The 18,050-nt window shown below is 43.7% G+C and overlaps 1 protein-coding gene across 2 annotated transcripts in view; it reads left to right on the top strand.

The window, feature by feature from the left end:
- Window positions 1-18,050, top strand: part of LOC132870678 (protein Hook homolog 2-like) — a 51,305-nt gene that overhangs the window by 26,014 nt on the left and 7,241 nt on the right. Inside the window, exons 9-19 of one of the 2 annotated variants that reach the window (XM_060904445.1) lie at window positions 1,380-1,543; window positions 1,627-1,767; window positions 2,020-2,221; window positions 2,338-2,448; window positions 2,562-2,649; window positions 4,550-4,616; window positions 4,921-5,058; window positions 11,047-11,134; window positions 15,325-15,359; window positions 15,447-15,529; window positions 15,648-15,751. In XM_060904445.1, the coding sequence (XP_060760428.1) occupies window positions 1,380-1,543; window positions 1,627-1,767; window positions 2,020-2,221; window positions 2,338-2,448; window positions 2,562-2,649; window positions 4,550-4,616; window positions 4,921-5,058; window positions 11,047-11,134; window positions 15,325-15,359; window positions 15,447-15,529; window positions 15,648-15,751 (1,221 nt within the window). The remainder of the gene's footprint in view (window positions 1-1,379; window positions 1,544-1,626; window positions 1,768-2,019; window positions 2,222-2,337; window positions 2,449-2,561; window positions 2,650-4,549; window positions 4,617-4,920; window positions 5,059-11,046; window positions 11,135-15,324; window positions 15,360-15,446; window positions 15,530-15,647; window positions 15,752-18,050) is intronic. The other variant, XM_060904446.1, reaches the window with a different exon arrangement.

An 18,050-nucleotide genomic window follows, 5' to 3' on the forward strand; every position in this document is an offset into this window, starting at 1 on the left:
GGGTGGCATTGGAGTATCTGATTTTATAATTTCATCAAATTCTGTATTAAAATGACTAAGCAAATGCCGTGACAGTCCATGAAACATAGGAAGTATGAGAAGAAAACAGTAAATCAGAAAGCTGCGCACGTAAAGCCAATTGGCTGCGCGCCATTATCTGCTGCTGGCTGCACGTCACTGCACGCGCAAGGATTTCCATCAGTCCAATGCAAGTTACGCAAGTTACTGATGGAAATCCTTGCGCGTGCAGTGAAGTGCAGCCAGCAGCAGATAATGGCGCGCAGCCAATTGGCTTTACGTGCGCAGCTTTCTGATTTCCTGTTTTCTTCTCATACTTCCTATGTTTCATGGACTGTCACGGCATTTGCTTATTTATGCCGCTTTTCCACTACAAACGCGGCTGAGTCGGGCTGAGCCGTGCCGTGCTGAGTCGAGCTGAGTGGGGCTGTTGGAGTTGCATTTCGACTACAACCGCGCTGAACCGTGCTGGCTGGAAGTGGGTGGACACATTGGGTGGACGTCACGCGATGTCGTTAAGCAGCGCAAACAGTGACATCAGTGATCTTTTAAGCGGTAGTCTCACGACCCGGAGAGTAAACAATAAACATGGAGGACATGGAGTCGTTAGTGTTTGCTGGTCTTGGTGCTGTGGCTTGTTGTCACCGACAACGCCAACAGATACTGGCAAGAGAGTATAGATGAGGCGAGGCGCATAAGGCTTCAGAAATTCTCGTAATTCTTCTCCTTCCGGGTTTACGGTGTTTACAGATCCCAGCGTGCTCGCGGGGCGTGTGGGGGCATGTGAGGACACTCCTCCTCACCAATCAGTGCACAGGGGAGTGTCTGCTCACGCCCCCAGCCTCACTCGGCACGGTTTGGCTCGCTTCAGCCCCACTCCAAAACGGTGCGAGTTTTAGGGGCTAAGCAGGGCTGAAGCGAGCTGAGTCGTGCTGGTTTTTGGTAGTCGAAATGCGAGCCGTGTCGGGCTGAAGTGAGCTGAAAAAGGGTAGTGGAAAAGGGCCATATGTCATTTTAATACAGAATTTACTTTGATGAAATTATAAATCAGACACAATCCAACACCACGCCCCCCCCCCCCCCCCCCCCCCCCCCAAAAAAAAATCATCGGATCTGCACGATTCACACAAGTCCCCCAGACAGCCGTGAAAAAGGCGGCATCCGCCAAAAGGCGCGCCGTTGGCATCCATGCAGAATACATTTCGTATCTCTTTGGGATGTAGGCCAGTGTTCGATTATAATAAGGCTTTGACCCTAAAAGGATGTTTTTATTATGGACAGCATGAGGGAGAAAAGGTCTCAAGCACTTTTTAGTGAGCTTTTGGACATTCAGTGTTACGTACTGTGTGTGTTCGTTCCAGCTGTCTATGCTGATGGAGGAGAAGTCGTCACTGCAGACGGAGCTCCAGTCGTTAAAGGAGAGACTGAGTCGCTGTGAATCTCAGGACACCTCGACCACCATCACAGGAAAAAAGCTGCTGCTTCTTCAGAGCCAGATTGAGCAACTACAGGAGGAAAACTACAGGTAAGGCTTCTTCACAGAGCTCCACGCCGAGGCCCGTAGGCACCAGACTGCAAATGATTGTGTGTGTGTGTGCGCGCGTGTAGACTGGACACCAGCCGTGATGACCTGCGTGTACGGAATGAAGCTCTGGAGAGAGAAGCGGCCGACCTGCAGCATCGCAATGAGGAGCTGACGAGCCTCGCCCAGGAGGCTCAGGCGCTTAAAGATGAGATGGACATCCTTCGGTACAGCCGCACTTTTATCTCCCTTTTGTTTTACGCTGTGTTTATCACAAAATATAGTACTGCTATAAAAGGGCTGCACTCAAAACCTTATGAGCAATTAATAGCACGAATAACGAGCTGATTTTAACTGAATTGTTTGAAGCCAGTAAAAGGAATTTCGCTGGAGGAGGAAACTCGGGGTATTGGAGAGATCTTCAGGTTAGGCACATGGGTAAAAAAAACAAAAAAAACCCGGTTTGTTCTGCCTCTCAGGCACTCGTCGGACCGCGTGAGCCGCCTGGAGGCGCTGGTAGAGACGTACAAGCGTAAACTGGAGGATTTGGGAGACCTGCGCAGGCAGGTGCGTCTGCTGGAGGAAAAGAACACCGTGTACATGCAGCGTACCTGCGAGCTGGAGGAGGAGCTGCGCAGGGCCAACGCAGGACGCACACAGCTGGACTCCTACAAGAGACAGGTACAGCCCAGCACGCACATGTGGGACAGCTGTGAGCACGTCTTCATCTTGGAGAAGTAAGCAGTGAAACGTCCTGCTTCGTGACGCTTGCCTTTGTGTCTCTTCTGCTCGAGCAGGTGCACGAGCTTCACTCCAAACACTCCTCAGAGGCCGTGAAGGCTGAGAGATGGCAGTTTGAGTACAAAAACCTTAACGACAAATACGAGGCTCTGCTGAAAGAGAAAGAGGTACGACACTGACTGTGGGGGGAGTGCACGAGTGTGTGCGCATGTGTTGGTTATACTATAATTTCAGTCGTGTGTGTGTGTGTGTGTGTGTGTGTGTGTGTGTACACGTATAGAGGTTGATATCTGAGCGAGACACATTGAGGGAGACAAATGAGGAGCTTCGCTGTGTTCAAGTCCAGCAAAAGTGCCTCAGTCAAGCAGGTTAGTCAAGTTTGTGGGGTGTTTTTGTATTTTTTTGGGGGTTGTTTTTGAGGAGAGGGTTAACACCCCCACCCCCCAAAAAAAATCCTTGGTTGGTTCTGTAGCATGCACCGCCATTTTCTTCTTTAGGGTTTTTGGTGGTTTGGTGCCACCGACTGGGCTGGAGTGTGGAATGGGAGCTATGGGGGGGGCTCCTGATTATTCTTTTAGCTATTTCTGTTTCATTTAAATACCTGATAGTGACTATTTTTTTCGTGGTCCAAATCCTGCGCTCTGATTGGCTGGTGAGCGGGTCCGTATCCTACTGTACAGACCCCGGTTATGGACCTGTGGCGACTCGCTCGTTCCCAACAACAAACATAGTAGTATTTATTTTTTTTTTGTCAACTTTTTTTTTTTTTTAAATATAAGATTTATAAGATTATCAAAGATCTTATAAATTTTTGCCAGCATTTCTCAGGAGAATAGCATTAATTTTACAGCATGGATAGCGATAACGACAGTGTTGACAGCAAAAGCGAGTTTTACTACCCTGAGGAAGAAGAAATAAAAGAAAACATTTCAGGAGAAAGCTAAAAACCTCCAACTTGCTAACGCCGAGCAAAAACATGGCTGAATCCTGAATGACTCAGTTTTGTATAAATAGGGGACTACATAGGCAGCAAAATGTAGTTTTTTTTTTTTTTTTGTCTGCCATGGAGGTGCACTTGTATACCGAGGAGGAAGCCATTTGCATTACAGCTGTGAATGAGGATTCAAAATGGCACCTCGGCTCGGTTTTCCCTTTCGGGCGCTCTCGTTTTCTGTTAGAATTTGGTAAAGGAAAAAAAAATGTTATTTACCAGCTTAAGGTCGGTCCGTATGGTGAAATACCGTGACCTCGGCCTTGAATACTGACCTCGTCCCAGAGGGCCTCGCTCAGTACTTTCAAGACCTCGGTCACGGTATTTCACGATACGGAACTCCCAGCTGGTATATGAGCTGATATCCTAGTAGTAGAGTAGCCAATCAGAGCATGTGATCGCTCGTATCTAGTGAATGTGGATAGAATAAAAAATATCCTGTAATTTTATATTATATTTAGCAGACGCTCTTATCCAGAGCAACGTACAACATGCTTGGAGAAGCTTGGGGAGCAGTTGTGGGTTGGATCCCTTGCTCAAGGGCACTTCAGCCATTCCTGTTGGTGCAGGGAATCGAACTGGTGAGCTTTTGCTCCCAAAGCAGCTTCTCTAGCCATTAGGGCATGGCTTCCATGAATAATAAACAAAGTATAATTCTTATTATTTTGGTTATTGTTTAACAGCTCATACTTGGGCTTGTATGGTGACTCTGGCACGTAATCTAAGTCAAAGTCCTTCCTGCACCACGCGTGGCACATTTGGCGCCGCCGATCTCCGTTTTGAAGCCCTCGGCCTCTCGCTTATATTACATAGCTAGGGTTACAGTGGGGGTTAGTCCTCTGGTAACCACGAGAGTTTGACTTCCCACTTGCATCTGTATTGCAGCGTGCCTTGCCAGATGGCGGTTGGCACCATTTTTATGATGGTCTTTGGGATGACCCGACCGTGAGTAGAACCACGAGGCCACTCATCGGTTCACTTGTAATCTAAGGCTCATAATTAAAAACCGGAATTACAAATGTAGGATTGTTGAATAATGTGGTGTGGGTTTTTTTTTTTTTTTAAATGTTAATTTAACATTTATGGAAGTCGGAGGCTTGTGGTTAGGAGCGGTGTTTATCCGTCTTTGTAAATATGGCCCCTGATTTTGGTAAAATTTAGGTGACCAAACGTATGAGAGAGTGATTTAATAACGAGGAGAGTTTAGATGACCGTTGTGTGTTGTGGCTGTATGGTGAGTAATGTTAATGAGTTTGTCTCTGTGTTGACGCTTGTAGGTTCTCTGGGTTCTGACGGTGACACAGTGGGAAACCTGGCATCGGAGATCATGCCCACAGAGTTTAAGTAAAAACACGCACGCACGCGTCCTATTTGTACATATGTAGCTGTTGAAGTTAAAAATGGTTCCTGCAGCTAAATTATTAACGGGGTCAGTAGCAGGACTGAGTCACTTCAGTTGGATTTATTGATGTATTAACGTCTTTAAAAAAAAAAACATTGTCCCTCCTGTCTGTGATGCATCATGCTCAATCAGCAGTGATCATAACCCTGATGAATTACTGAGCCTGGCATCTTCATATTTCACTCTGATGGAGTTTGAGCGTCTTCGGTGTCTCCTCTGTCTTTATATTTTTGGTCTGTGTTTCAGGGAGACGGTGGTGCGGCTTCAGAACGAGAATAAGATGCTGTGTGTTCAGGAAGACTCGTACAGACAGAGACTCTGCAAGGTGCAGGCCCAGCTTGAGGAGGCGCAGCGCAGCCAGAACACACTCGAGACCCAGAACAGGTTATCTTTCTGTTTTCATCATGATGTGTCAGGGTTTTGTCTTGTTTGCTTTTGTCATGGAGGGTACGGACTGCATCAGCATTTAGGTCAGTTTCCAAAAACTGTGCATGTGTGAGCATGCCTACACTCATTTGTGTGTGTGTAAGAGCATCATTTCCCATCTGCAGAAGGCACCGTGTGGGCTGATAAAGCAAACGATTGCATCACGAATTTTGCCCACACTCTGCATGCCTGGTAGGAGTGAGATTTACGGGCGATTGATGCACTTTCCGTTTTTTAAAAAAAAAAAAGGCAAAACAATGAAGGTGTTTTGTGTGTAAACTATACTGTAGCACTTTCTGTAGAATAGTGAGAGTCCAAGCCCACACACCATGGCTTTAATCAGAACTCGGGTTCTCGCTAACGAGAATTGTAGAAGCGAGATTATTGCAGGATCAGCTTCTTGTATCTCCGGGTGTTCACGTGGAAAGAACGAACAGCTGTTTAACAGTATGTTGCATTTTCAATCAAGGCGTCTATAATTTAGTTAAACTATTAACTTTTTTTTTTTTTAAATACACTAAGTAACTTTAAAAACGCACATTGATAAAACTTGCTGAATTCGTGCTGAGTTTATCTCAAGAAGAAAAGAAATATATCACAATGGGAAAAATAACTTCGTTCCGCCCGAATAAGTTCCAAATCTGTGCTCAAATCAGAATTTAAGGGAGTTGTACTCAATAACGTACAATATGACTCGGTTAGTCAATGACATGGACAGGCTTTAATTTTCAAACAAATTTTGCATACACTGTACACATACAATCTTGCCTATAAATACCCAGGGGAAATGATGGGAAAATTGTCATTATTGAAGATGCCACGCCTAAGCCAAAATCAACGTGAACAGGCCATCGGGATGTTGCGTGCCGGAAGTACACAGACAGAGGTCACCCGGCACTTCGGTGTTCATCATTCGACCATTTCCCGTTTGAGTCAGCGTTACAGACAGACAGGGAGCACCAGGGATCGTCCACGCCCTGGTCAGCCTCAAGTCACGACGCCAGTTCAGGATCAGCACATCAGGCTAGCTCACCTCCGTGACAGATTCCTGACACCCTCAGTCACTGCTGCTGAGACCCCTGGACGACACAGACCCAGAATCTCCAGCATGACGGTCCGAACATGGACCAACTGTCACTTTGAATTTTTTTATTGTGAATTAATTCTTGAGTTTGACAATAAATGTCCTTTATCGATGTTTCAAGATGTGTGTGCATTACATACAATATCATAAATTTCAAATATATGCATGGATCTAAAGTGATATCGTGTTGAATTCCATTGTGCGTTTTTAAAGTTACTGTGTGTGTGTGTGTGTGTGTGTGTGTGTGTATGTGTATATATATATATATATATATATATATATATATATATATATATATATATATATATATATATATATATATATATATGTGTATGTATATAGATAAATAAAATAAAAAAATATGAATTCTTCATGTGTCAGGCCTGGCACAGGCATCAACGATCATGGTCTGCCAGTCAGTTCTGTTGCCAGTAAGGTGGATAAGATCATTATTGGTCAGTGAACTGTTGGTGGCAAAGGTGTTAAGGCTACTTGTATGTGTTGTTCTCTGTCTTCCTCTTCCTCGCTTTCCTTCAATTTTACCACTTAACAGTTTTTCTAGGCCGTCTTTTCTGTTGATGTGACCAAAGAAATCCAGTTGTCGTTTTCTGATTGTCTTAAGTGAACGTTTTGTTCCTGCCAGCTGTAGCACTTCATTTGTCTTTCTCTTTTCCCAAGATATTCTCAGCATTCGTCTGAGGAGCCACATCTCTGTTGCCTCCAACTTCTTCTTTAAGTCATTCGTAATTGTCCAGCATTCGCAACCATATAGGAGGACTGACCATACATACGATTTTAGTGTCCTTAGTTTCGTGTCTGTTGTAATATTTCTGTTTTTGAGCATGGAGCTCATTTTACCAAAGGTATCTTTCGCCATTGCTATGCGTCTTTTAAGCTCAGTACTGCATTTTGCATCTGATGTTATCATGAAGCCGAGATATTTAGACTACGTTCAGACTGCACCCTGAAACGACCCATATCCGTGGTTTTTTTTTCCCCATATGCGACCTGTATCCGATTTGTTATTGACAATCTGAACGACACAGATCCGATTTTTTTCACATGCGACCCAGGCCGCTTGGATATGTGGTCCTAATTCCGATGCATATCCGATATTTTCATATGCAACTGCAGTCTGACCGGACAGGTCGCATTCATGCAACCTACACGTCATCAACAAGAGACAAACGCCGCTAATCCCGCCTCTTTGGTGGAAAACAACAACATTTGTACAGTTTTCAGAATTTAAGTAGACTTCTATAGAATTGATCAAGCTAATGGTGGATTTGGTAGGGACCTGGATGTTAAATCATCCTGTATTACAAGATTATAAGATTGTTCTGGAAATTTCCAGTAATTTGACACCTTCGGTCTCATTAGTCTGCTGCCCACATTAATCAGATTATTGTGTGAGTTCCGCCACAAAAACCACATCGCCAGGTCTCGCCTCCTCTCCATGCTTTACTTGCAAACTTGAAGAGTGCGCTTTTTTTTTTTTTTTTTTTACGTTTTATGTAGATGTGCTCATTACATGTCAATTTGTGCATGCGGGACACTTTTGGGTCGTTTTCCGTTCATATTGGAGATCGCATACAAGTCTCATATACTGTAATTGGTAATGTGAATGGCCTAACAAAAAAATCGGATTTCACAACAAATCGGATATGGGTCGTTTCAGGTTGCAGTCTGAACGTAGTGTTAGTTACTTTTTTTTTTTTTTTTTCTCCTTTGCAGTTGATGTTGCATGTGGGCTTTTGCTCTTTCTTGGAGATCACCATGCATTCTGTTTTCTTTGCGTTCAGTTCTAGCCCTTTTATCTCACTTTCTTCTGATACTTTGTTGAGTATCAGAAGAAAGTGAGTTCTTAAACATTATTTAAAAAAGGCCATTGTGGGATACAAATTTTGAAACCGGAGAGAAAAATGAAGGGCGTGGGTGTGCGAATGAAACGTGAAAGAGCGACTACAGTAACAGAAAGCGAGAAGAAAAGACGTTGTTATATACGAAGGAAAAGAAACGCAGGACCAAACTAATAAATATTGGCGCTCAGTGAGCATCTCGGCGTGATCAGCTGTTCGTTTAGCGACAGAATGATGGAACTCGGTGCACGCTCAAAGGTAAACCTGCATGCGCGCGCAAATTAAATAACTTCCCAAACACAGAACGGCCTGATATTTTGTGAGATATTACAGAAATGAACCCATCACGATGACCACGTTTCAGACGGAACTAAATTTCACTGGTTTTATGAAATGGAAAGGCCGTCTCGCCTTAACAGTATGTCAGGCTGGTGTGTGTGCACGTATTCAAACGACTGGCTGATTTTCCGGTGGGATGGTATACCTCTGCATGAAATCCTCACTTCACAAATACTTCCTGCACTTCAGTAATACTGCATCCATTCCATCTAATCCCCTCTGCTACCCTGACTGTGAAACAGCCCAGACTGCGATGGTCAGATGTCTACGTACTTTTTGGCATATTTACACTTTTACTTGTGCTTTTCTTCATTGCATTTCTAAGAATTTTTTTTCCCCAACTCCTTACATTTTTCTGTAGACCTTCAGAGTACTGGTTAAAAATCTGTTCTTCTCAAGCCTCACCTCTGACTGTGCGCTGTACACAGAGATCAGTCCGACAGGCTCCTGCGCTTTTATTCCCATTTCAGTTTAACGCATCCAATCAGATTCTTCAATGTCGGAAAGAAACCACGAAGAATTGCGTCGGGTTGTGACCTGCTTAAATTCATCACATGCTTATTTGTCGTACTGCGAAAACATCCAAATGGAATGAAATTTCACTTATTTCACTTGGAAATCATGTTGCAGGCTTGAGATGGTCATCTAGAGTTCCCTTTTTTTTTTTTTTCTCTCCCTCTCACATAGTTTTGAGGAGCGTTCACATTTTCACAAACAGTACTAACCTCTGTCTGTCTTTCTTTTCTCGCTCACTCACTCTTTCTCAGGGTGGCTGCAGGTCCTTAAAGTCTTAAATTAAATTTTCCTAAAATAAGGCCATTAAAAAGTCTTAAATTTCAAACCCCGTGGTCTTAAATTTATGGAGATTTTACTCAGTCGTATCGTTAAAATGCGGTACACTTTGGATGGGGAAAAAGTTTAATCGTTTTTGATGCTCACAATTATACCGCGCAGGCTCCGAATCCACCGGTTGCTAGACACACGCGTGCTTGACAACCACTCAGTGCCTGATCTGTTGATGGAGGGTAGTCCGAGCCACAATGGGTAAATGTAAATTTAATGATAACTGGCTGCAAGATGCAAAATACTCGTGGTGGCTGAAAGCTGTACCCAAAGATGCCAGCGAGGCATACTGTGTAGCATGCTGGAAGACTTTTAAGTTGGGCACAATGGGGATAAGCGCAGCGGACTCTCGTATGAAGAGCGCCAAGCACGTTGCTTTTGCTAAAGGCCGCGAGCATCAGCCTCAAATATCTGACTTCAGCACTGCCACCACTCACGGTCGTGGAGAAGAGGATAGATCTGCGAGATGGAAGAGAATATTGTGTGTGTGAGAGAGAAATATATTCTATTGCGTGCATGTGAGAGAATAGTATTGTTTGTGTGTGGGTGTCGTTCCAAGTGTTTTAAGAAGTGCAAGTGAGCATACCTTTCAAGTGAGTGAGCCGAAGTTTCAGGTGTATGTGCATTCACATTGTTTAACTGTTGTTTGACCAAAGATGGAATGAACAATTCTGCTTACAATGTGACTCCCCAAGCAGAGAAAATCTCGTCTCGTCTTCTTCCGCTTTATCCGGGACCGGGTCGCGGAGGCAGCAGTCTAAGCAGGGAAGCCCAAACTTCCCTTTCCCCAGACACCTCGGCCAGCTCCTCGGGAAGAACACCGAGGCGTTCCCAGGCCAGCCGAGAGACATAGTCCCTCCAGCGTGTCCTGGGTCTTCCCCGGGGCCTCCTCCCGGGGGGACATGCCTGGAACACCTCCCCAGGGAGGCGTCCAGGAGGCATCCGAAAAAGATGCCCGAGCCACCTCAGCTGATTCCTCTCGATGTGGAGCAGCAGCGGCTCTACTCCGAGCTCCTCCCGAGTGACTGTGCTTCTCACCCTATCTCTAAGGGAGCGCCCAGCCACCCTGCGAAGGAAACTCATTTCGGCCGCTTGTATCCGCGATCTTGTCCTTTCGGTCATTACCCAAAGCTCATGACCATAGGTGAGAGTCGGAACGTAGATCGACCGGTAAATTGAGAGCTTCGCCTTTTGGCTCAGCTCCTTCTTCACCACAACGGACCGGTAAAGCGACCGCATCACTGCGGAGGCTGCACCGATCCGCCTGTCGATCTCACGCTCCATCCTTCCCTCACTCGTGAACAAGATCCCTTGGTGGAGGAGTTTAAGTATCTCGGGATCTTGTTGCAGAGAAAATAATAATTAAAAAAAAAAACCGTTGCATTGGATTCTGTGTGTGACTTCATTCACATTTTCACATTGGATTCAAAAGTTGTGACTGCATTCTGATTGTCCCGTAGTTATGAGTTGATCCGATCCTTATATTGCGTTCTGAGTGTGTGAATGCCTGTCAAGGAAAAGAAATGAAGTACTTCTACTAGAATAGTGTTTTCTGGTGAATGTTTACAAGAAAAATAAGTTACATTAAATTTTATATAGTTTTTTTTTTTTTTTTTTTTCAAAAGAGTACATTTTTGCATGACTTTAGATTTGGTCTTAATTTTTTTTGGAACATGGTAAAGTCTTAAGTCTTAAATTTAACTTGGACAAACCTGTAGACACCCTGCTTTCTTGTCTCGCTCACTCTTCTGTTTGTTTTTTCTCTTTCTTTCTTGTCTCACTCATTCATTCTTGGGTCTCTCTTTCTTTTCTCTCTCTCAGGTTGAGTCAGCAGCAGATAGCCGAGCTGCGTTCTCAGGTCGAAGACCTACAGAAAGCTCTACAGGAGCAGGACAGCAAATCCGAGGATGTGAGTGTGCTGCACGCCCTTAATTTGCATGTACACTCTTTTTGCTGGTTGATGCTTTGTGAGCAATCACTGACTCTCAGGAGTGAATAAAATGTACACCGTTTCCTCTCTCAGCTCCAGAGTAGTCTGTTCGTTTCTTTAGATTTGCACTGCAGCAACAAGGTCCATGTAGCTCGCAAATTATCCGGTTTACAGCTACAAGCGTAGCATCCTGTTTAAATCATCACACACGTGCGCGCTCTCCATCTCTCTCTAAAAGACGGCTGATCTCAGTGACTCCATTGGGATATAAATGGCTTCTTTAAGTCTGTGTTAATCAAATTTGAAGTTTATTATCAACAGAGTTAGTTCTTCCAAACTTGAAATGTGGAAAGCCACGCCCGCTACCGGAGTCTGATCTTGGTGTGGAGAAACACCAGACTGAGAGTCCTGAGGAAGAAACGAGGTGGAGCTGTGAAAGCTTTTAGCTCTAACATCATAGTCTTTTTTTTTTTTTTTTTTTTTTTTTTAAATGGGTAAGTGAATAATAAATACAGTGTCAGAAATGATCTCAGGAAGATCCTGAGCTGAACGTTAAGGTGGGGGTGGGGTGACTTAGACATGCAGTTTGATTTGTTGTAGCTCCGGTTGAGGAGATGAAGTTGGACACGCATCATAACCTGGCTGATTGATTGATTGATTGATTGATTGATTGATTGATTGATTGATTGATTTTCATTTGAGCTGAAAGGGGAAATTGTGTACTTTATTTGATTTTGATGGTGCAGTCTGTGTGAATACTGATGGATGTGTGCACAGGTACATAATCCAGTTCATGATTTGACTTGGAGGCTGAAGTGTCGTTTTGAAATTTTTTTTTTTTTTCCCTTCCCTGCTTATGTTTTATAAACGCAAATCATAAAATGTAATCAGATCGCTACAGCAGTTTGCTCTGTTTGTGTTGTGTTTGAATAATAACACCTTGTTTGCTTTGCGTTTACAAATTAAACTGCTGCTTGAGTCTGTCTCCCTGCCAACCCCACGCAATCGACCAATCATCTTCTGCTTAGGCCATCGTAAGTACCACTCATCTGTGCCTGTCTACTAGCTATTAAGAGCTATTAAGTGTACATTAGGGGTTGCACTAAAGACCGGACTAAAGACTAACAGCGGTTTGGTTTGTTTGGTTGTTGGTGTGAATTACAACTTGACAGTAAAACTGAGAGGTCGTCATGCAACCCCGAATGTATGTTTGTTTTGTCGATTTAAAAACAAGGGTGTCGGACTCCAGTCCCATCCCAGAGCAAGTGTTACCACCTTCAGTGCAAGTCTACTGGCAAAGAGGGACGTCATGGTGCATTAAACCCCAAACCACAGTAATACTGTACATCAGGTGTTCACTTGTTCTGATTTACACTAATATTTATTTTTATATATATATATATATATATATATATATATATATATATATATATATATTATATTATATTATACTGTGTTTGTCAGGTTAATTGTTTGATGTATACCACAGTTCTCAATTCTGACTGGTCATAAGGTGTTGATGCAAGTCACAGGTTTATATTAATACCCTAGTTCTAATACATCCCATCAGTCTTGGGAGCTAAGACCACCAGGCTGCTTCTTTCCCCATGTGACTCCTCAATTGCCCACCCGGTTTCATCCTGAACCATGGTGTTTTTTTTTTTTTTTTTTGGGGTACATGTTTGGGAAGCCATGACAGATGGCCGCTTGCCACCACCCCTGGGGGGGGGGGGGTGTCTCTGTGACGCTCTGAGGTTGATGGGGACTGAAACACTTGACAGAATTCCTTCTGAAACCTAATAACCTGTGCTCTCTGTGACGGTAAGAGGTGGTGTCCACAGGAGACTGGAGTAAATTGGGCCATGCTTTTTGGACTTTACCTCTGGTCCCAACTTTTGCCTTCTCAGGAGCTACAGGAACCTCAGTCTCCTGAAACCATGGAGAGAGGAGGTGGTAAATTCGACATGCCGTTACCCCATCCGTGCACCTGACCTTGTAGTCGACTTCCCCAATTCGCTATGTGACGTCAAAGGGTCCTTGCCACTTGCTGAGCAGTTCTGACCTTGACGTGGGCAGTAACATGAGTATCTCCCAGTGCATATCTCCTTATCCCTCTGTTGTACATGCAGGATTGACATTCTTACACTGGTAGCAAATTCTCCTGTTCTGTAACTGTGTGTGTGGTGTTTTGCTCTCCGGTCAAGAACATATTGAATTTGCTTTCAGAAAGTCCCTCCTCGGAATTTTTCCTAATGACTGTGTAAGATGCCACCACAAGGCTTGCGCCCATATTCAAACAGTGAAAACCCAGTGGAGGCTTGTGGGACCTCGTGCATGGCAAACAGAGGGTTGAGCCACATCCCGGTTTCTAACATCCCTGTGAACAAACTTACAAATCATGTTTTTAAACATCTGACCACCCTGTCCATTTGCAGATGGTAAACGCTGGTACGAATCAATTTAATCCCCAATAATTTGTACAGTTCGCATAGTGTACATGACCTCCAAGTAGTGCCTTAATTGACCAGAATTTCTTTCAGAATCTCAACTCGGGAGATAACGCGGATGAGTGCCTCTGCAACACTGTGCAGAGATATGTGAAGAGGCACTGCTTCCAGGTATCGCATTGTATAATCCACTATGACTAACACAAAGTAGTACCTTTGTGCAGATTGCTCTAATGGCCTGACAAGATCATGCCAATTCTCTCAAAGGGGATCTCGATTAGAGGTAATGGGTGCAATGGCACTTATGGTGTGGCTGCTGGATTCACCAGCTGGTATTCGCAATAAGCTGCAAACCACTTGCAGATATTGGCATGAATCCCTGGCCAATAGAAGCGGGGCGTGAGATGATTGTGTCTGATCCTGACCTAAATGCCCAGCCATAGGATTATGATGAACCACATGGAATAAAAGTTCCTTACGGCTCATTGGAACCAATAACGGTCTCGCCTCTCCTTTAGTCTGTGTCACTTGATATAGCCTATAGTTAATGAAGGAGGAATAGCGGTACAACAGTTCGTTAGGCTGGAGGTTTTGACCATTGATTACTCGGTCAGAAGCATGCGTCCAAGTTTGGTCTCGCACCTGCTCCAATGGCGCTCTCCGTGTCGTCATGATGTGGAGCTGACCGATGGCCCTGGGACCACCTCCCCAGCCAACATTTCAGTGGAATTCTTCCATGATGTGCTACTGCAGGACCCATCCACTACAAGATGCTTTATTGACTTTCTAAATCCCAGCCAATCTGTCCCCAGGAGTAGTGGATGGGTGAGGCTCAGGCGAACTTCCACCTCCACACAATGCTTTTCTCTCTCTGGAATTCAATAGTGGTGGGAATGGGTGGGTATTTGTGAACATCCCCGTGTGCAGACCTCACCTTCACCAAACGTGCTTTACACAGCACCCCGCATTGAAATCAGGCTTTGATGTATTGAGGTCTGGTTGCAACCAGAATCCACCAAGGCCTGGTGTGTACCTACTTGAATACTTGGAGAGACACCGTATGCTCCTGCTCAATCAGGAGACTCCCGCGGCGCATCAGGATCGCAAATCCGGATCCCTGTTTCATAGCTACTGTAATGTAAATGAGAACAGGGAATCTCAGGAACGTTCATGGGTGTTCAATGTTAAAATGTAACTGGATAGATAAATTGACATTTTCCTCTAATTTAAAAAAAAAAGAATGAAACAGCCTGGGATGTGATGTTATTGGAAAAGAATCTGTTTTCAGGTCATTGATTATTTTCCAGTAAGTATTGTATTTCTTGTGTATTACATGTTCAATTCTCTAACCTCACTCACTGCTACTGGCTTTACATTTTAATATCGACAACAGAAAATTGGCAAAAGCAGTAATTCTACTGTGTATAGTAGAACGTCATTTCATTTGTTCTGCTTTAAGTTTTTCAAACAAGAAGCTTGTGTGCTGAAGCTACACTGCTGTTGGGGTTCTGAGCCAAAGACCTTCAACTCTGATACTTTATAAATCAAGTTGGACATTAACTTCTGAACTCATGATGTGTTTACTGGGTTGTTGTTTTTTTTTAAAGATCTGATCATTTCTGCACTGACAGCCCTGATGTGAAGAACTGTGCAGCTTAAATGCATCATCAGTTTGTTGATTGTGGGTTTTGAGGGTTTTTTTTTTTTCTTCCCTTTTTTTAGTCATCTCTGCTGAAGAAGAAACTAGAGGAGCATCTGTGAGTATATGGTCCTTGGAGTGAATCTGTTATAACCAAGCTGACCAAGTGTATGATCAGAGGGGTTCTAAATGTGTCTGTGTGTAGAGAAAAGCTGCATGAAGCCCACTCCGATCTGCAGAAGAAACGTGAAGTGATCGATGATCTCGAGCCCGGCATGGACAGCAACAGTAAAGCTCTGAATTTTATTCACATTACAGTCTTAACACAGTCACGCCTGTAAGTCTACCGAGTTTTGATGCACAATCTAAGAAAGAAATAAGCAAGGGTCTTGGTTGTGTGTCTCAGTGGCGAAGAAGATTGATGAACTGCAGACAATTCTGAGAAAGAAGGATGAGGACATGAGGCAGATGGAAGAGAGATACAAGCGCTACATGGAAAAAGCTCGGACGGTGAGCTTTGTCTGTCTGTCAATATTACAGCAGTGTGTTAAAGCCAGTCATCTACACTTGTATATTTCTGTCAAGGCCAGAAATAATCATCAATACATATGTTTTATTTCCCAGCTGGGAGGTCCGTATGGTGAAATACCGTGACCGAGGTCTTGAAAGTACTGAGCGAGGCCCTCTGGGCCGAGGTCCGTATTCAAGGCCGAGGTCACGGTATTTCACCATACGGACCAACCTTAAGCTGGTAAATATATATATATATATTTTTTTTCTTTACCAAATTCTAACAGAAAACGAGAGCGCCCGAAAGGGAAAACCGAGGCGAGCCGCCATTTTGAATCCTCATTCACGGCTGTAATGCAAATGGCTTCCTCCTCGGTATACAAGTGCACTTCCATGGCAGGAAAAAACTACATTTTGCCGCCTATGTAGTCCCCCATTTATACAAAACTGAGTCATTCAGGATTCAGCCATGTTTTTGCTCGGCGTTAACAACAGTTAGAGGTTTTTAGCTTTCTCCTGAAATGTTTTCTTTTATTTTTTCTTCAAGGTAGTAAAACTCGCTTTCGCTGTGAACACTGTCGTTATCGCTATCCATGCTGTAAAATTAATGCTGTTATACTGAGAAATGCTGGCAAAAATTTATAAGATTTTTGATAATCTTATAAATGTTGACAAATTGCGACTAGATTTGTTGTTGTGAACAAGCGAGTCGCCAGAGGTCCGTACCATAGATACAGACCTGCTTGCCAGCCAATCAGAGCGCAGGATTTGATGGAAACCGGACCGCGAAAAAAATAGACTATACTTCTTCAATATGCATCACGAGATTTCCTATTGTGCTCTCCTGGCTTATAAGCCAAACTTTGTTTTTGAAAAAACGACGAGTTTAATAATTTAATTTAACATCTAAGTAAATAAACATGAAAAGGGAGGAAAAATATTCCGCTCAAAAGCCGCTTCAACATCAGCTGCTTTCCAGTACAGTGTGTAATTGGTATCAACACGTACCATTTTCAAAGAAATATGTGCGGATCATGATGTAATTTAATCCCAATGCCGATATTTCAGTAGTCGTACTACCGAGCCCGAACGTACAGCCATGGTTCTTGCAGCTGTTCTTGAGGTGCGTTTAGAGGACTTGTCGATCCAGAGATCAAAGATGAGATTAGCGGTAAGGCGACTCATTTTAGATTTTTCAGATCACGGATCTGCCGACGGCAGTTAAATACTACCGCTAGAAAAATATAGTCTGTGCGTATTTTTATTTTAACCGCCGAAATGTACAAAAAGAAATGTAAAAAAAAAAGTCACATTTTTCTTGTAACAGCACTGTATCCCTGGTACGAGGTCATATTTCTTTAAGTAAACAGTATTAGAATCGCAAATACAAACTACAATGTGTGTTGTACGACAGTGTCAACCTCATGCTGACCGTGGCTGACGCTGACAGCATGGGTTCCGAGCTATCGCCTCAACTGTACGTAAGCATAAAGTGCGGTAAAGGAAAAGTCTTTTCACTGTCTCACTAACCAAAACGTGGGCGACTTTTTTCGTCTCTCAAGCGTTGAAAGTAAACAATGAAAAGATCAAAACAATCTCTGGTTCTCAGAAAGAAGGCGGCGACGTAACGAGCACGATGCCGAATATGCCTGCCATAACATTGGTTCGCGATTTTGGCTGCAAGTATCTGACTGTGGAATTAGAAGAGGACGGTGCCGCAGAGAGTCCGATCGAATCAAGTAGCACGAACGGATCAGCCTTCGATGTGCTCATGAGAGCTCAACGGTCATATGACCACATGCCTTCAGAGAAGCAAGTACTGGAATGCTGGTCCGTGTTAAACTTGTACACAAGAACAGTGTGTGTGCGCGTGTATGTATGTATGTATGTAAGGTGTGTCTCTTGAATTTAAATTTTTTCATCTTAATCCGACATTGAAATTTTGCCATGCAAAAAAAAATTGGACAGGACACTTTTTTTTTTTTTCGACCGACATCAAAAATATGTTGAAAAAAAAAATCTGTGAACCTAAAGGTTAAAAAACTGGGTGGCCTAAAGGGTTAAAAGTGTTCTGCGTAAGAGCCTGACAGTAACTGTGTGAGAGCAGTGCTGGGATGTGAACTGCTTTCAGTTATTTGCGCAAGAACCTGAATGACTGACCGCCTACTCGTTTTATATAACGTGTACGTGCTATACGTAGATACATTTTGGACTGAGGAACCTCTTCCTGGCAGATGCTTTGTGTGTGTGTGTGTGTGTGTGTGCACACACACTTGACTCAGCTCTGTAGCTGCATTTA

The sequence above is a fragment of the Neoarius graeffei genome, chromosome 22, assembly GCF_027579695.1.
Source record: "Neoarius graeffei isolate fNeoGra1 chromosome 22, fNeoGra1.pri, whole genome shotgun sequence".
NCBI classification, from domain to species: domain Eukaryota; kingdom Metazoa; phylum Chordata; class Actinopteri; order Siluriformes; family Ariidae; genus Neoarius; species Neoarius graeffei.